The sequence below is a fragment of the Moschus berezovskii genome, chromosome 8 (genome assembly GCF_049115385.1).
Source record: "Moschus berezovskii isolate FMDL1 chromosome 8, NW_MosBer_1.0, whole genome shotgun sequence".
Classification (NCBI taxonomy): Eukaryota; Metazoa; Chordata; class Mammalia; order Artiodactyla; family Moschidae; genus Moschus; species Moschus berezovskii.
The window spans coordinates 93,701,688-93,721,251 of NC_142467.1; the positions used below are offsets into that span (position 1 = coordinate 93,701,688).

The following is a 19,564-nucleotide window of genomic DNA, read 5'->3' on the forward strand; positions in this document are numbered from 1 at the left end:
GAGTCCTCCCTGCAGCCCACGAGGCCCTGCACGACCCGCCCTGTCCTCTCCCTGCCCTCCCCTCCTCTCTCTCTCTCCCTGCTCCAGACATTTGCGCCTCTTCACTGTCCCTTCACCATACGAGACACAGTCCCGCCCCAGGACCTTTGCATGGGCTACGTCCTCTGCTCTGACTTCTCTCTCTCCCTCAGATTTCCTCACAGCTGGCTCCTCATCCTTCAGGTCTCAACTCAAATGTCACCTTCTCAGAGAAGCCCTTGATGCCACTTCAGCACCCTCTCTAGCACCCAGTGAATTCTGACCAGACAGCTGTGCCCACTTGGTAACACACTATAAGTGGGCTGTGGGCTTCAACCACCCACACCCAGAGTTCGACACTTGAAATTCGCACCCCAGGGACACATATTTACATTCCAGCCGAACTACAGGCCCTATCCCACAAACCTCCCTAAAATGCTACCACCTGCTCCCCACACCTCACCCACCGCATACTCTGCCCGGCAGTTTCTCCTACCTGCCCCCGATGAACAGCGTTCTATTGACCCGTAGAATCCTCTGGATGTTGAGGTCATCAGCGTCTTCTGAGGGGGTCAGGCGTCCTGGCCCACTGCCCACGAACACGGGATAGTGATTCAGGTCTGGGGGAGGGCAGAGGAAGGGTGTGATCCAGGGCCAGGGTGAGTCTGGCCTGGTGAGACCCCGAGGGAGGGGGATTCCCTCCCCCATCGCAAGACTCCCCCACTCACAGTCCCTGGGGGCCACGCTGAGCGGCGGCGGCTCCTCGGGGAAGAGGCCGTGGGCGCCTCCCAGGAGCAGCAGCAGGAGCAGTAGGGCCGGACGGGAAGGGGGCCCTCGCGGGGTCCGCATGGCGAGGTCAGGGCGACAGGAGGTAACACCTGCGAGCGAGGGGCGGGGCGGTGAGCCGTGTGGCTTGCAGTCCCGATTGCTGCCAGCAGAGGGAGAGAGTGTCACGGCGTCCGGGACCTTCAAGTCCCAGAAAACTTTCCCATTGGGGTAATAATTTAAAAATAACAACAACCATGGCATTAGCAGTAATAATACCAGCACTTACTAATTACCAGAACAACTTTCTGACCATATTTTAAAGCGAAAGTTCAGGAAACGGCTCCTAACAAAAAATTAATCATGAGACTAAAAATTAAATGATTTTGTTAAAAATGAATAATAACACATATTTCAAAACATATATGTATTTAAAAATTCAATCGCAAAACATACATTTAAAGTATTCTTATAATTAAAACACAAAAGTCTTAGAAGAAAACGCTCAAAAAAAAAAGAAAAGAAAAAAAAAGAAATTCAAAGGCCTTAGGAATTTTATAAACCACAATCTGGGAACTGCAGAACTTTAGAATTGCAGAATATTCCAGCTGGCTGGGGACCTCAGAGGCCGCGGTGAGCCCGACTTCCTTCCGAGTACAGCCTTTCGGTCCTCTGCTGACATACTTCTGTGACAGGAGCCTCACCACCTCTAGGAGGGGCTGTGGGAGAGGGTGCTTCCTGCTGCAGGTATGTGGAGACCCCTCCCCGACCCGAGTGATGCTCTGGTTGAGGGTGTAAACAGAACTCACCCTCTGGAACCCAGTCCTCCACGCCCCTTTCAGAAGGGGTGCTGTCCGGAGGCCCCAGGAAGACATCCAAAGCCTTGTCCCCTTGTGAAGTCCTGGGCTAGCTCTGAGGCTTAGTTTCCCCGCTTGAGCAGCAGGTACATCTCCCAGCCCTGCCCAGGCCCTGGGAGCATGGGGATTCCGAATCCGTGGAGGTGGACATGAGCTGGGAACTTTGGCCCTGGAGCGCCTGCCTCTGAGGATTCAGGGCCAAAAAACAGGAAGGCCTTGCGTGGGTCGGCAGTGTTTCCTCTCCGACCCTGAGCTTCCAGGATTTGTGACTCAGCCGACGCCAGGATCGCATGTGCATGCAGACCTGGCTCTGCTTCCTTCAGTTTCCTGCCCGGGCTCCTCCCCTGCTCCACAACTGCCCGAGTCTCCCAGTGACCCCGGAGTCAGGCCACCAACACTGCTGTTCAAGGTCCCCAACTCCACGGCCAGACTGCAACTCTCCACTCCACCCCAAAAATCTCCTCCCCACAACACCTGCGAGGACACCTCGGCCTCAGCCTCTGTGGTGTTCTGTCTGCTCTGTGCCCTTTTTTTTTTAACATTTTAATATTGTGGTCCAATGTACATAGGGGCTTCCCTGGTGGCTCAGTGGTAAAGAACCTGCCTGCCAATGCAGGAGAGGAACAGTTCGATCTCAGGGTCAGAAAGATCCCCTGGAGGAGATGGCAACCCCCTCCAGTATTCTTGCCTGGGAAAGTCCATAGACAGAGGAGCCTGGTGGGCTATAGTCCATGGGTTCACAAAGAGTGAAATACGACTCAGTGACCAAACAACACCAAAATATATATAACATAAAATTTGCCATCTTAACGATATTTAAGTGGCATTAAATACATTCACATTGTCGTGCAACCATCCTACGACCCACCTCCAGAATTTCCTCATCTTCCCAAACTGAAACTCTGTCCCTGTGAAACAGGCCCCCACCATCTACTTCCTGTCTCTGTGGATCTGACTCCAGGGACCTCCTGTGAGTGGAACCAGACAGTATTTGTCCTTCTGTGTCTGGCTTCCTCATTGAGCACCACATCCTCAGGGTGCATCCTTCTTGTATCAAGTGTCAGACTATCCTTCCTTTTTAAGGCTGAGTGATATTCCATGGTGTGGATGGACCACATTTTATTTACGCATTTACCTGTCGATGGACAATGGGGCTGCTTCCACCTTTGGCTGTTGTGAACAGCTATGAACATGAGTGTGCAAACATTTCTTTGAAACCCTGCTTTCATTTCTTTTGGGTGTCTATGTAGGAGTGGAATTGCTGGATCGTATGGTGACTCTATGTTTAACTTCTGGAGGAATCGCCAAGCTCTTCTCCACGGTGTCTGCACCATATTATATTCCCACCAGCATCACCCATGTGTTCCAATTTCTCTTGCCAACACTACTTTCTGCTTTTCGATAGTAGCCATCGCAAGAGGTGTAAGGCAGTGCTCTGGGCCTTTCATCCCATGTTTTATTGGAATTGTATTTAACTTCAGAAACTTTAAGACAACAGCTTCCAGTCACGGGCCATGCAGCACTGTGATGAGTGGCGTAGCTCCAAGGTCATAAGGGTTCAAATCCCAGCTCTGCTCTGTACATGCTGTGTGACTTGGACACGGCACTCCACCTCTCCGGGCCTGTTTCCTCATCTGTGAAATGGGCATGGTAAAAGCACTGACCTCACAGGTCTGTGGTGGGTGTTAGCACAGAGCCTAGAAATGCTGTAGGCGCTCAGAAAATGCTAATTCTTATTATTATTGTTGTTGCCATTAGTAGAGTAAAAGTATCAGAGGTCACGCTGGGTGGTTTCCAGGAATTGCTTCATGGTTACCCCAAGGGCTCTAGCAGGGTTGGTATAACATTCAACCCATTTTTGCAGATGGGGGAAGTCAGGGGCTGATTCGGTGGCCATAACCCACCAGTGAGGACTGATCACAGGGCTCTCTCTGGCTCCAGGATTTTGCTCCTAGGAATTGAGCGTTTGAACAATCATGACAAGATTAATAACCACCCATTCCCTCACCCTTCAACAAGGTGAAGCCAGCAGTTACTTTTTTTCTTTTTTTAAATTTTTTTGGTTGTATTGCACAGCAGGTGGGATCTTAGTTCCCTGACCAGGGATCAAACCCTTGTTCCCTGCATTGGAAGTGCAGAGTCTTAACTGCTGGATATCTGGGGGAGTCCCAGAGGCCAGCAGTTATTTAACACCCAGTTCACAGACAGGCAGGCTGAGGTCAGGATGGGACCTCACGTCTCATTTTTTCTCCTGGTTTTCGTAACATTGTCATGCAACCACTTGGGGCTAGAAGGATGTTCCTGTCATCCCTCCATCCACAGCCGCCCCCAGCCACTCAGAACCACCCTGGGACCCCTGCAACCCAAACTGGGCTTTTCTTGACTCAAACCTGCTTCTCTTACCAGATCCCTGATTTATGGATGGCTCCATTGTCCTTGAGCCAAAGACCAGGGTGTTGGCTTCCCAGTCCCTTCCTCCCCGCTGATGGCCCCAAGGCCCAGCTCCCACCCCCTACCTGGTCCTCTGGCCTCCAGTCCTAACCCTTCAGTATCTTCCTCAAGGTAGCAAAGGAATCTCTCTAGAACCCAAATCTCATTTGTTTCTCTCCTGCTCTAAACCAGGGTCTCTCCGCTTCAGCACCGCTGACATTTGGGACTAGATCATTCTCTGGTGGGGCCCATCCTGGGCACTGTGCCAGAAGCATCCCTGGCCCTAACCCACTCAATGCCAGGAGCATCCCTCAATGGTGATAACCAAAAACACCCCCAGACATCATCCAGTCATGCCTGGGGGGGAACCCACCCACCCCTAGCTGAGAACTTCTGCTCTAAAGCTTTCTATGGCTCCCCAGTGCCCTTGAAATGACATCTCCTCCCTTCCCTCTCCACCTCTGGGCATCTGCATGTGCTGTTCTCTCTGCCTGGAACCCCTGCCTCCTGCTCCCAGTAACCTGATGAACATGTTTGTCACCTTAACACCTCCTCCAGGAAGACTTCCCAGATCAGCCCGGATTGACTTCCTCCAGCCTCCTGCCTGCCTGTGCATCCCCAGTGAGTAAGTGCCCTGTTCACCCCATCTTCTAAATGCCTGGCTAACTGTCCACCTTTCCCACTGGACTCTGAGCCCCACATGGACGGTGGGGCTGAGTCTGTCTTGGCCACCACTGTGTCCCCACCACCCAGCACAAGACCTGGCATATGGTACAAGCTCAATAAATAGTAAAAATAGCAAACACCAAGCACTTTCTATGGGCCAGGAACTGTTCTAAGGACTTAAATGAACTCATTTGATCCACACAGCACATCCCATAGGTGGGTGCTGTTAATATGCCCCTTACACAGATGGGGAAGCTGAGGCACAGAGAGGCAAAGTCACGACCAAACGGAAATGGTGGAGCCAAGACTGAAATCCACTGTTTTCTTTCCCTTTTTTTTTTTTGGCTGCACAGTGTGTGGGATCTTACCTTCCTGATTAGAGATCGAACTGGTGTCCCCTGCATTGGAAAGTGACCATGGGGCCACCAGCGATGTCCCTGAAACCGACTCAATTGACATGTGTTAGTTTGATGATGGTGTAGAACTGAACCCCACATGCTGTTTTGCAGGAGTCTGGGTCACTTCAGGGTCAACCCACTGCACCTGGCCTCAGTTTACCCCCCTGACCTGGGGTTATTGAAGGCCTCAGCATCTCCCTCACCACCCCCAAGACCATCTGCTTCTCTCCATGAAACTTGAGGCATCTCTGCCAACAGCCACCCGGCGCCTGCCTGCCCAGAAGCGGCCCCACCACCTGCCCCGGCACCTGGCCACCAGGAGCAGGACCTCCCCCAGGACCAGGCGGGAGGAGTCACATGGCTGGCATGTGCAACCCATGGTGTGCAGGCTACCTATGTACCTACGTGTCTGCCTGCGTGCAGTCCTGAGAATGTGCATTTATGCCCGTGGGGATGGGAGGGATGGTTAAAGAGACAGAGATTCACCCCCACCAGGAGGGCTTGTGGATATACTGTGACACCACCTCTCTGCCCAACCTCCATCACTCCTAGTCTTGGCACAGTCCCATCGTACAGATGAGGAAACTGAGGCAGGTATGGACATCCCCTCCAGGCCACCTGCTTCACTCTCCCATCCACCTTTTCAGGTACCATATGGCCTTAGCTTGTATACCTTCATAATAGATTTGAATTTCCTTCTAAAACATTTCTCCCACCTGGCCAGGGTGTCTGGGCTACTCTCTCCCTGCCCCACCCCCAGCAGTTTAGCATAAATTTCAGGATCAGCTGGCAAGTTCCAAAACAAACAACATAAAACCTGTTAGGATTTTCACTGGAACATAGATCTGATTTATTGACTGACAGGTTCCCTGTCTTCACTGATGGCTCAGGCCACACCTGGGAGTCACTCCCAACTCCCTCCAACATCGTCCCCCACCCCATTCTCTCATGCTCACATCCAATGCCAGAAAGTACTGTGGGGTCTGCCAAATTCATCCCGAATTTTCACCCCTCGCTAGTCTGTTCTCTGGTCAGCTCCCAACATCTCCTGCCTGGACTCCACAGTTTCCTCCAGCCTGACCCCAACTCCACACCGAAGCAACCCCTAAAGGGCACCCATGAGCACTTGAATCAGGCTCCGCCCCTCCCCTGTCTACACCCCTGGGGCCTCCCACATCCCTCCCAGTAAAAATCCAAGTTTTTCTTGGAGGCCCACAAGATTGCACACGACCTCCCTCGTCTTCTCCCTGTTCTTCCCTCTTCCTTTTGTCGCTGTGCTCCAGCCACATAGGCCTCCTCCCTGTTCCTCCAACACACCTGGCCTGGCCCTGCCCCAGGGCCTTTGTACTGGCTGTTCCTCACTCAAGAAAGCCTCTTCTCTCAGATACACACATCAGTTCAGTTCAGTTCGGTCGCTCAGTCATGTCCGACTCTTTGCAACCCCATGGACTGTAGCACGCCAGGCTACCCTGTCCATCACCAACTCCCGGAGCTTGCTCAAACTCATGTCCATCGAGTCAGTGACTCCATCCAACCATCTCATTCTCTGTTGTCCCCTTCTCCTCCTACCCTCAATCTTTCCCAGCATCAGGGTCTTTTCGAACAAGTCAGCTCTTCATATCAAGTGGCCAAAGTATTGGAGTTTCAGCTTCAGCATCAGTCCTTCCAGTGACTGTTCAGGACTGACTTCCTTTAGGAATGGCTCCCTCCCTATCTCATGTCTCCACCCTCACCCCTGGACTCCAGCAGCCTCTCCCCTCCCCACGCACCCTCCCTCACAGTACCACACTCTCAAAGGCTCCTTTAGACACTCGGTTACTCCAGATATGGTCCTTGCACCAGCAGAGGCAGCAGCCTCACTTGGGGTGGTTAGAAATGCTGAGTTTTGTGCTTGTCCCAGACCTGCCCAAGGAGAGTATGCATTTTAGATCCTTTTTCTATATTATTAATTAGTTGCAGCACGTGGGATCTTTAGTTACGGCATGAGAACTCTTAGTTGTGACATGTGGGATCTAGTTCCCTGACCAGGGATAGAACTCAGGCTTCCTGCATTGGGAGTGCAGAATCTTAGCTACTGGACCACCAGGGAAGTCCCAGAGTGTGCATTTTTGGGCAGAAGAATTCTGAGCAGCTGAGCTTATGCACGGATCACACCAACTGAAATAATCACCTACAGAACAGCCTGTTCAGAGCCCAACCGTTTTCCTAGACTAGGAGCCCCATGAGGGCAGGCCCAGGTGCATCATGGCCAATGACAAGTACCCACAGGGTCTGGTACAGAGCTGGTGCTCAGTAATGGCTTGTTATAAGGAATGAACTAAGTGTCAGTATTTAGAGTTGAACCCAGATCTGAACCCCTCCCTGGCTCACCTTCGCCTATCACCCCCACACCACACAAGTGTGTCCACAGGTGAGTGGATCCCCCCATGAACATCCACAGGTCCCAGTGTCTGCGTGTTCACACATATCCACAGATGCAACCACCGCACACGTGTGTGCCCCAGCAGGGGCAGACTGTGCCTGTGTACACATGTCTATAAGTGTGTCAGAGTCTATAAACTGGGCACCCCTGCATGAACCTGCTGCCTGCACCCCCCTATTGCTGGCTTTCTGGCTATGAAGTGTTTCCAAGGACCCCAATTAACTGCGGATAGCAGGCTGGCCAAGCCTGTATCTACCCAGCCTCCTCACCTGCTCTGTCCAATCCTGCTGGAGGGTTGGGGAAACTGAGGCTGGGGATGACGAAGGATGGACAGACAACGCTGCCATCCAAAGAGCCCCGGAGTGGCCATTTAGTCTCTAGAATCTTGTGGCCCAAATTCAAATTTGCTCTCTGCCTCTTACCAGCCTCCAGACCTCCAGGGGTCACTCCCCCTGCCTCAGCCTCGGTGTCCCCATCTACAAACCACCAGGGGCTATAAATCTGACCTGAAAACACTGCTACGAGGATGCAGAGACATGATCTAGAACAGACCGTCCTACAGAAAACCATGTGCACATACGTGTGGTTTTGAATTTCCTGGCGGCCACATTCAAAGGGTGCAATTCATTTTAATAATATGTTTCATTTAACCCAATAGCTCCCAAGTCTTGTTATTCCCACCTGTAATCAACATACAGATGGTTAATGAGACATTCTAAGTTCTGCTTCTGGTACTTAATCTTTGGAATCCAGGGCGTGTTGTATATTTATGGCACACCTGGACTGGGACTGGCCACATGTGGTTCCAGGTCATATGTGGCCAGTGGCCGTTTTGACAGCCCAGCTGGAGATAAAGGGCTGAGCTAGGGACTGGCACTTAGTAAGCTCAGAGTGGGCATCAATTATCATTATCATCGTGTTATAGGTATTATGCAAAAATATCCAGGGAATTCCCTGGCAGCCCAGTGGTTAAGACTCAGAGATACCACGGCAGGGGGCATGGGTTCAATCCCTGGTCGGGAAAATAAGATCTTGCAAGCCACGTGGCATGGCCAAAAGTAAAATAAAGCTTCTTAAGAATTTTTTTTTTTAATATCCAATTCCACTCTGTGTTCCAATTCCATGCTGGAGCATCTAGCCACAAGGTCCACTGGAATAAGCCAGAGCATAGGGAGGAGCACCCTAAGCTCTCTGCCTTAACAAGGAAGTTCTACTTTCAACCTTACCCTTGGCTTCACCCAACCCCACCAACTTGGGAGCGTCTGTGGCCAGCTCTGGCTTTCTGCACCCCAAATTGCAAGGTATTCATTCACTCATTGGACGAGCAATTATTGAGTGCCACTTGTGTGCCAGATGCAGAGAATGACAGGAGAGTCTTGGCAAAGGGGCTGCTTAGCCAGTGGTCAGGGGAGACCAAAAAGACAAAAACCTGGAGCCTGGAGCCCTTAAAGGCACGGCAAGAAGATGCTGGCAGGTGGGGAGGCAGCCATATCTTAAGAGAGGACCCCTGGACAAGACCTGGAGCCTGAATTTTCTTGTCGGTAAAATAAGGCACTTGGCACTCATGTTTGCTCTCTGTGAAATGACCTTGCTGGGTGACCTTGGGTCAGCAACTCACCCTCTCTGGGCCTCTCTATACCACAGCAGGTGACTCAGTGACCCCTGGGCCAGGCTCAGAGCCCCTGTTTCTCCATCTGCTGCGGCAAGGATGGGGGCAGGCTGCTCGTCTCCAGTTCCATAGAAGGAGCTCCTGTCAGCCCGGCAGCCCCAGGATTCCAGCTCCGGGGCCCAGCGTCCCCAGGGGGATCGAGTAACCCGGCCAGGCAGCCGGGCCCCTGCGCCGTTCAGGTCTAGTTACCGGCTCCACTTACAGCTGCCTCCTCCAGCTGCCTCTGCCGCCCCCCGGTGCAGCCCAGCCGGGCTCTGGGGCTATCTAGGAACTTGGCAAAGCGGCCAGAGGGAGTCCCCCGGGGCGCTGAGAGAGGACCCCTTACAGCCCCAGTGCTCACTCCACACCCGTTGACTCACCTCTCCCTGGCCCGGGAGGTGGCAGTGCAGCCCCTTGGTCCTCAGCTCTCCTCCCTGTGCTCTGGGTTCCCGGAGTCTCAGTTTCTCCATCAGAGAACAGAGCGCGGTAACCACCCCAGCAGGTTCGCGTGATGGGTGAATAAGCCACACATGATAGGCGCTCTGGGCTGCTGTGCAGCCCAGGGTTATATCTTCCCTTCTCTGCTTTGGCTTCTGCCTCTGTAAATCGGGGATGAGAACGTAAGAGTCCCCAGGGGACAGCGGCGTCTAGCGCACAGTAGGTGCTCAGCAAACACTGGCTGAATGAATGTCCCACAGACAGTCCCTGTTTATGAAAGAGCTACACAGATCTGTTGATTCCAGACTTCCTGAGAGCTTACTGTGTGCCAGCACAGCCAGGGATTCAACTCTGACCAGGACCATGCACAGAATCAGGCATGCAGTAGGTGCCCAATTAATGCTGAGCATCTCCTTAAAGAAGATGTGTTTAGAGTACCTGAGCTATCTTCCTGCTGCACAATACAGCAGCCCAGCAGAGTAGGGATTTAAGCTAAGATTTTAAATTTTAAGAAAATTTTTAATTAAAAAATTCTATCTTTTGGCTATGACTTGTGGCAGGGGGCATCTTAGTTTCCTGACCAGGGGTCGAACCTGAGGTCCCTGCATTGGCAGTTCAGAGCCTTAACCAATGGGCTGCCAGGGAAGTCTCTTAAAGTAAGATTTGATGAAGCCCCTACTGTGTGCCAGCTGTTGGGCCAAGCCCTTTGAAGGTCTGAACACAATTCCTACCAAAGCCAACTCTATGAAGCAGCATCATTATACCATTTTACAGAGGAAAAAAACAAAGCTCAGAGAGGTTAAGACACTTGGCCAAGGTCACACAGCACAGAAGGGTAGAGTTGGGATTTGAACCCAGGCCACGTGGCCTCTTGCTGACATTTCCTGAGTGCCCACGATGTACCATCTGTCAACAAGGCTGCACAGTCTAAATGCACATCTTGCAGATAAGTGAGCAGAGACCCAGAGAGAGAGGCTGCCCTTGTCCCAGGCCACTCAGGGAGCCGGAGGCAGGGGAGACTGGGTGGCAGAGGTGGGACCTCACAAGGGGGACACAGATAGGTCCTTAGGGCTCCAGGCCCAGACAGAGAGGGGGGGCTCCTGGGTAATTAATTTTAATCACTGTTTGGAAATTGGGCCGCTAGGAGGCAAATCGGAAGCTACAACTTGTAATTAGGAATGGGGAAGGGGGGGCTGCTTTCTCAGCGAGGCGGCGACCATTCTGAGGAGATTAAAATGTCATTTATACCCAGTGGGTAATTAGGGGGCCTGGGAGGGGGCCACTCGAGGAGGCTGGAGCTCCTAGGGAATTCAAGATGGGCTGTGGATTTGGGATTAGGAACCCACAGATTGGGGCTCAGAGCCAGCCTGGGGGCAAACAGACCCTCGTGTCAATCCCAGTTTGGATGACACAGAAAAGTCAGGTCCTGCTCTTGGGGTCCAATTTTAGGGGAGAGAGGGCAGTAAAAGTCGCTCTAAGCGGCTCCACTGTAGTGAGAACAAACAGATCTGGTCACTGCCCTTGGGGCCCTCAATCTGGAAGAGAAGATAGTGAGCCTGGCCCTCCTCACTTGGGGTTCTGGGAGCCCTCTTCTCCCCCAGGCTGACCCGCCCAACCCCGAAGTCCTCCAGTCACTGCCCTTCCCTAGAGGCCCTGTCTGGGAGGCCCCAAGGATCCCCTACTGAGATGGGACCAGAAAGGCAGGTCTGGAGGGGGGACACCGCTGAGTGATGGTGGGCAAGAGACAGGTGGGACCACGCCAAGTGCTGCTGGGAATGGAAGACCTGGTGAATGAACCTGAAGAAGACAAAGGCGGGAGATAGGTCCTGGGGGAAGGCCTGGGGGTCACAGTGGACCACAAGTCCTGGTGAGTCAGGGCTTAGGAATGGTGGAGACGCTGGCAGAGTGACGTGGGTTCTGGGGAGGTGGGGTTTGAGAGCTGTGCATCAATAGAGCAAGACAGAGAGGGGCAGGGGCCCCCGTTTGCTAGGTCACCTCGGGGAATTTGTCAGCCTAATCAAAGCCTCATTTCTTCCAGACCCTGGGGCTTAGACATTCGAAGGGGAGTAATAGCAAACATTTTTGGAGCACCTATTGTGTCCCAAGCTCTGTGCAATGGGCTTTGCAGAAAATACTGATGGGGTAGGTAGGAGGGGTTTCCTCACCATTTTATAGGTGAGGAAATTTAGGTGGCCCAGAGCAGGCAGGTAATATGCCCAAGGTTGCACAGCTACAAAATGGCCAGAGTGGGCTTTGAACCTAGCCCATACGGTCCCAATATCACACTCTTAACCACAGCGCTACGCGCCGTGCTATGTTTAGTTGCTCACTTGTGTCCGACTTGTTGTGACCCCATGGACTGCAGCCCGCCAGGTTCCTCTGTCCATGGGGGTTCTCCAGGCAAGAAATTTGGAGTGGGTTGCCATGCCCTCCTCCAAGGGATTGTCCCAATCCAGGGATCGAACTCAGGTCTCCCGTATTGCAGGCAGATTCTTTCCCACAGGAGCTACCAGGGAAGCCCACAGTGCTACATACCCCTAGAGAAAGGGGCTCTCAGCCCCTCTGCACATCTAGAAAGTTCACCATCTACTCTGACCCACCCACTTTTCCTCTCTACTGCCTCACCCTGGCTATGCCCCATCCATGCTCCCCTGGACCAGCTGAGTCCCTTTCACCTGGTCCCCCAGCTTTGGCTGCCCACAGTCTGTACTCTGTGCAGTGACCAAACAGCACCCATGAGCACCTGAGCCAGGTCGAGCCCCCTCCTCTGCCCACAGCCCTTGGGGCGCCCACCTCCAAAAGTTCAAGTACTCCCTAGAGCCCACGAGGCCCCGCACAGTGCGCGCTGTCCCGTCCCGCCCTTCCCGCCTCCCTCTCCCCCTTGCTCACTCTGCTCCAGCTGCACAGGCCTTCTTGCTGTTCCTCCAACAACACCAGGCACGGTCCTGCCCCAGGGCCTTTGCACGGGCTGTGCCCTCTTCCTGGAATGCTCTTCCTCCAGTTCTCTGCAGACTGGCTCCTTTTCATTTTCCAGGTCTCAGCTCAAACGTCACCTCCTCAGAGACACTCTCCCTGACACCATCAGCTGAAACAGCCCCTCCCCTCTCAGGGACACCATCCAGTGTCAGTGTCCTCAGGGCACTTGTTATATTTGATTTACTTTCTTTCCCAAGTTAGTGGCCATGTTCCCATTGGGTGTGAGCTCAGCAGGGCAGGGCCTGCTTGGCCTTGCTCATTGCTGGGTACCCAGCACCTGGCACTTAATAGGCACACATAGTAGGAGCTCATCTGTCAGCTCGTGGAATGAAAGCCAAGACCCCACACCTCCAATGAGATCAGGACCAGAGGCCACAACCTCCTGCTTTTCAAAGTAATTTCTTTTTCTAGAGTAAGAAAAGAATAGGGCTAGGCCTGGCATTGTCTGAATTCTCTTGTTTAAATGTTCAACCCTCAGGGAAAGAGAATAGCATGTGTGTCTCAAAGATGGGGAAACCGAGGCTCAGAGAGGGGGCACGAGTGAGTGGGTGGGTGAAGAGATGGATGTTGTGGCAATCTTCAAGGGCAAAAACTCAGACAGGCTATCTCAGCTGCCCCAGGGGACACTGACTTGGCCTTCAGGAAAGGGAGAAGATTCTGAAACTATCAGAAGACATGTGGCCTGGTGAACTCCTACATATCCATCATAGTCCTAGCTGCAATGTCCCTCCTCAGTACATCTTCTCTGATCCCCACTAGGCAGAGACAATTTTCCCTAGCCCCATTCTGCCCCAACTCTGATCCCACGTAGCAAAGAGGACCAGTGTCTGCTTATTTCCCCTCCTTGAGCCTGGATAACCCTTGAGGGCCAACCAGACACTAGAGTTAAACTTTTTCCTCAGGGATCTCAGCATCACCTGCCCAGGGCACGGCACAAGGAGCCACTGGAAGCATCTGTTTAGTCACTTATCTTCCCAACTGCTTTAGACCAGATCTCTCCCAGGGCCCTCCTGAGAACCCACAGACCCACAATCCCCCCTGGGATCCTGCAGTTGGGATGTTCTCTCCTAGGTCTGCCCTTGGAAGGCAGGCTCAGCCTGGGACAAGATGCATCCTGGGAAATGTAGTCCTCACTAGACTGGGCTTCCCTCCCAGCAGGCCCTAGGGCTACCACCTTTGGACCCTGGGGCCAGTGAAGGAGCTTCAAGGGTGGCTGGGGGTCGGGGTGCCCTGTATCACTGCCTAAAGAGATGGAAGAGGCGTCTTCGGGCTCCCAAGTCACCTCCTCAGCACATTCTAATGACTGCCACTTCGTTTGGACATCCCTCAAGGGCAGGTGATGAACGACTGTGATAATAAGAGAGAATTATGTGGCTCAGGCCCAGACCTCTCAGGCCACACATCAAGCCCTGGCTCTGGAAGCCAAACCTACACCGATCACAATGGCGGGGGTGTCTAGCTTGGGGATCTGAAGCTGACGCCTAGATATTAATAATTTGACCACAGGATGTAGGGCAGGTGGCAAGGCTGTCTTGAGCCTCAACGTCCCTGCTTCTGCTAAATGAGGTCCCACCCACGGTCAACCCCAATCACCACTGGGTCTTGGATGAATCAGTCTGAGAATCCACAGTCCCTGAAATGGCTTAGAATTTTGGAATCACTATATCCTAAACATTTCCCCAGCATTCTGGAAAAATGGCTACCTAACCCCACTTGCTTGCATCCCTGGAACGGGTGACTCTACCTCTCTGAGAAGCCCACTGAGTTTGCAGGAAACTGTCTCCTGGTAGCTACCCTTCCTCATATCTGCTCAGGGTCTGAAACTCTGCCCATTCCTCCCTCTGCTCTACAACCTTCCATGGCTCCCTACTGCCCTTAGGATAAAGCCTGCTCCTCAACTTGGCATCCACGGGCCCTGCCATCTCTCAGGACTCATTGCTCATTGTAGCTCACCCTTAAAATAGCGCAGCCATTCAAGGGTACCCCAACACACCCCTCTGTGGCTTTCCCCACTGCTCTCTCCACCTGGAATCAGTGTCCCCCTCTCCTGGCAACATCCTTCAAGCCCAGTGCCAGTATCCCCTCCTCCAGGCAGCCTCCCCTGCTTCCACCTGTCCTGACCCTGGCTGAGTCCTCTCTGGGTCCCCATCATCACCTGGCAAAGGGCCAGGCACACAAGACAGGGCCAGCCGCACCCCGAGGTCAGCTAGGGACACTCTCCTTCCCAGGAGATGGGCAGCGACCGGCACGTCCTTCAGCCCCCGGGGACCTAGCTTACCTGTCCCGCCAGCTGACGTCAGGGTCACCTTTGCAAGGACAGTTTGATTTCTATCTACTTGGTCCAGCCCCAGCTCACCCTAGCAACTCCCCGCTCAAGCCCTGGGTGGCCAGTACAGATGCCAAAGCCTCCTACAGCCCAAGTATCCAGCACCTTCTTTCCCCAGTGGACAGAGGTGAATAGTCCCTCCCTGGTGACTCAATACCTCCACTGGGAAACACCCTCTCGCCTCCAAGCAGAGGAGGTGACAGGACCATGAGGTCCGTGGGTACTTAGCCCTGGCAGAAGGCAGGTGGGGACCAGAGGGAGAGGTTACACCCCCAGGGTATTCCGTAGTACATCTCTCTGCCTCATCTCCTTCCACTCAGGTCCTAGAACTAAGAGCAATTTCTAGGGCGATTGCAGCCCAGAGAGGGCTAGCAACCTGTCTGAAGCCACACAGCAGTAACCCTCTTCTCACTCCCCTCTTCTCTATGCTGCTTTTCTTTTTTTTTGAGAGGGGTGGGGTGTTGGATCCTCCAGGTCTAATGTCTGCCCTGCCCGGGTCAGTGGGGTGGGGGTGGGGGACTGGGGTTTCCAAGGAAACCTTTGGGCTGGTGTTTTGGGTTTCAGCTGATATGGGGGTTCCTTTCTCCCTTGACCCCACCTAGCAGCCCCAGCAGCCTGGCTTCCCTCTTCATCCATCCTGCCACCTCCCTGGGCCTCAGTTTCCCAGTCTGTTCGTGGGAACAGGTCGGCTCAGCAAGTACATGCTACAGTTTAATGAGCATCCTGCCCGGCTGCCACCTGCGGGATATCCAAGGGGGTCTCCTCTGAGCCACAGGGATCCCCAGCTATCTTCCCAAAGAGCTCAGGACCTCCTCCCAGGAGAATCCTGACCCCACCCACGGCCCACGGCCGCTTTCCCATACCCCATACTCTCTCTATACAGAGTTTCAGCCATCCCTCAATTACATCCAAAATTTCATCTTGAAAGACACTGTATCTACAGGGATGTGAGAAAGGGGCTAGCCAGCGTCTCTAGGGAAGGGAACATTGAAGGGGTGCTGGACTTTGATTTTGAAGAGCACACTGTACCCCTTGAGAAACTGAATGAACCCAGAAACATATAAAGCACTGCAATTTTGCAAACTGGGGGCCCTTCTGAAACCCCAGCCATTAGTCCCCTCTTCCTCCTTAAACCACAAGAGACCCCCAAAACTTGAGGGCCCAATCCCCTAACCCTCAGCCCCAGTTCCCATCCAGTCCCGGAGTCAAAGATAACAGCCTCAGGGGGAGGATGTCAAAGACCTCAGGGAGGGGCTGAGGGGTCTGGGAGTCACCCCCAACCCCAGGACTCTTGCAAATACTCCTAGCTTCAGCGTCTACACGACAGTGTAGGGGCAGAGCAGGGGATGGGCCTATGGCAGCACCCCACCTAGGAGGTGCCCCAAACCCGGAGGGCACCCTGAGGCAGGACAGGGGTTGTGAGACCCCCTCCCTGGAGACCAATCAGCGCCCACAGAATGGGGCCACATTCGGCGCCCCCCACCCCTCCCAGCGCACTCCGAGAGAAAGACGCTTTCTTTGTCCCTTTGTCAGCTCTTGGGGGGCCCCGAAACATGGGCCCCCACTGCAGCGGCGGGGTGGGGTGATCCGGACCCGTTGACTCTCTCCCCCCGCACCACGGCCCCTCCCCCGCGCCCCCAGTCCTGGACTGCTTCTGGGCCGGGCGTGAGGCTGGAGAGGGCTCGGGGGCTCCCAAGGTGCCACGGATGGACCGTGGAGTGGGGCGGAGGGGCCTCGCTTCGCCAGGACCACCGCACCGGCCCCTCGACTTAGCGCTCAGGGCTCCGCCCCCCAACGCATCCCCATCCCCGGCCAGCAGGCCCCCTGCCTGCCCTGAACACCCCCACCTGGGCCCCAATCCAGCTCTCCAGCGGCGCAGCCGCTAGCCCCCGTTATTGTGCTTTCTACGGCGCCCCCCACGGACAAAACCTCCACCCTCTGTGGAACCGACAGAACCCCCATTGTAGCTCCACATACAGGCCCCCCGTCAACAATCCAGGCCCCCCCGGCTGCGGTGCCATCAGACACCCCCATTACGGAGTCTCATTCAGCGACCCAGGCCCAAATCCAGACCCTTCCGAGCGTTCTGACTGGTCCCCCATTCTATAGCTCCGTACTGCGACCCCCCGAAAATGCAGCCCCCTCCCCAGTTGCGTTGCCGACAGAACCTCCCGTTATAGCGCTCCACAGACCCCCTCTCCGGCCCAATCCATCCCCCTCCCAGTGGCCGGGTCCTCAGGCCCCGCACCATAACGCCTGACCCGGCCACCTCAGCCAACAATTAAGGCCCCCAGCTGCGTGCCGACAGACACCCCCAGGATAGCGCCTCCCCAGCCCCCCTTCTTGCAGACGCCCCGGGGCGCTTACCTCGGAGCCGCGGCCGCCGCGAGTGCGCGGGAGGGAGCGCGAGGGCGGGAGGGCGCGGGTGGTGGGGGGGTCGGTGCGCGCACCTGTCCCGGCCGGGCCGGCTCAGCCAGGCATCCCGGGGTGGGGAGGGGGCTGGGGGCGCGCGCTCTCCCCGCCCCCGGGCCCGCGGCGCTGCGCTGGGGGAGGGGGCTCAGCCCCGGCCCCCGGCGCGCTGGCGTCGGCTCCGGGGGGGGCGCTGCGCGGCGGCCGGACCGGGGGCGCGCCGCGGCCGCATCTCCTCTGCCCGCCGCGGCCGCCGCTGCGACTCGCGACTCCGCCACCTCCGCGCCCCCCCTCCCGGCAACCCCCCCCTTACCGAGCCCGGCCGGAGCCGCGCAAAACCTGGCCCGGAGCTTGGGCGGCGCGGAACGGAGGGCGGAGCCGGGTGGGCGGCAGGAGGCGCTGGGGGCAGGGCCGGGGGTGCGGGTGGAGGAGCGACCCAACATAAAGCACTCTGCTTTAGTCCCGGTGGAAGGTCTAATTGCCGGCCCTCTCCCCAATTTACTGACAGGGTCCACTCTGGCCGATCTGCATCCTCAGGATCCACACTCTGTGAGATGCTAGAGATGACCGGGAGACTGCGGTGTCGGGAACCCCGAGAGTCTACATGGCCCTCTTCGTTTATGAGGTCATTTATTCAGTCCACAAATTATATTTAACAACACTCAATAGGCACGTAAGGAAACTGAGGCATGGGAGGCGTCTTGTCCAAGGTCACCCAGTTAGAAAGTGGCTGAACTGGGGTTGAACAGAGCAAGCTGGCTGCAGAGACCATGGTACACAGCCTCTAGGGGCTGTCTTCGACCCCAGCACCCAAAGGAACCTGACCAAGAAAGAGATTGGGGAGGGGGGTTGGCTGCAGCATCCCAATAGCTGGTGGGGAGCACTCCTGTCCCCTGCCTTTGGGACTCCAAGACAAACTGGTCTTCCTGTTTCAGAGACCTTGCCTCCCTCTGACCTCAGAACAGCAGGAGCCTTTGAACACCTCAGTGTCCCTCTCTGTCCAAGAGGTGCTCAATAAAAGTGATCATTCTGCGTGGTTCAGATGGTAAAGAATTCACTTGCAATGCAAGGGACCAGGGTTCAATCCTTGGGTTGGGAAGATCCCCTGGAGAAAGGAATGACTACCTACTCCAGTATTCTTGCCTGGAGAATCCCATGGACAGAGGAGCCTGGTGGGCTACAGTCTGTTGTGTATTTATCTAGTGACAGCTCTTGCACACCTGCTGAGTGCTTATGTTAGATGCATAAATGGCATTGTTCAGTCTTCAAGGCAGTCACATGAGGCTCCCATAGATTGGGCACAGAGAGATCCACCAGCTGGCACAAGTCTGCTTGCCTCTGGTTCCTAGACACCTGTGGTGTGTGTGTCCTACCCAGGGCACCCAGAAGTCCGGGGGCTCAGGCAAGCTGTGTGGCTTCCCAGTGGCACACATCCTGGGACACAAGATCCTGGGCCACCTGCAGCCTCCCTAACATCCATGAAAACAACCCCGTCCTTCCAGGCCCCGGGCATCTGCCCAGGGGCCGTCCTGGCGACCACAAACCTCCGCCAGCAGCCAGGCCTTCCTGCTGGTGGTTTTGCTCTGACCAGCCATCCGGCTGAGCCAGAGTCCCAGGCAAATCAGCCTGCACCTGCCTGCAGCCATTCAGACTTGATCCCCTTGCGTCCTGGGGAGACTGAGGCCTGCCTTCCAAAGGGGATGGGGGATGGGCACCCCAGTTTGGCTTCCAGGCTCTGCATTTTCCTCCCACCTCTGAACCATTCTTGGCCCAACTGGGCTCCTCGGCAAAACTGTTCCTTCAACGAACATTTATTGAGTATCTACTGTGTGCCAAGAGGAAAAGGGGATACAGAGGATCAGATGGTTGTGTGGCATCACCCACTCGATGGACATCAGTTTGATCAAGCTCTGGGAGTTGGTGAAGGACAGGGAAGCCTGCTGGGCTGCAGCCCATGAAGCCACAAACAGTCAGGTACAACTGAGTGACTGAACAACAATTTTGTGCCAAGTACTGAGCTGAGCAGTCAGCAAGGCAAACTGGCTCGTGCCTACAGTCTAGGAGGGGAGACAAAAGCCTCTGCTGGCGAGTTCAAGGTATAGATAGATGAGGGCGTTGAGCGGCCCAGGAGGACTAGGAGGTGACCTAGGGGCCATAGAAGGACCCTGGACAGATTTGACAGAGCACACAGGGTGCAGGGGGTGGTGGGAA

The 19,564-nt window shown here is 54.8% G+C and overlaps 1 protein-coding gene across 3 annotated transcripts in view; it reads right to left on the minus strand.

Moving 5' to 3' along the window:
* The window catches only part of SEMA6B (semaphorin 6B), a 29,747-nt gene extending 12,191 nt beyond the window's left edge, over positions 1–17,556 (minus strand). Inside the window, exons 1-3 of one of the 3 annotated variants that reach the window (XM_055431055.2) lie at positions 17,312–17,556; positions 747–896; positions 515–638 (exon numbers count right to left, since the gene is read on the minus strand). In XM_055431055.2, coding sequence (XP_055287030.2) covers positions 515–638; positions 747–867 — 245 coding nt within the window. In that variant the 5' untranslated portion in view covers positions 868–896; positions 17,312–17,556. Of the gene's footprint in view, positions 1–514; positions 639–746; positions 947–1,592; positions 1,874–17,311 lie in introns of those variants that run through there. The other 2 variants (XM_055431054.2, XM_055431053.2) reach the window with 2 other exon arrangements.
* Positions 17,557–19,564: the final 2,008 nt, after the last annotated feature.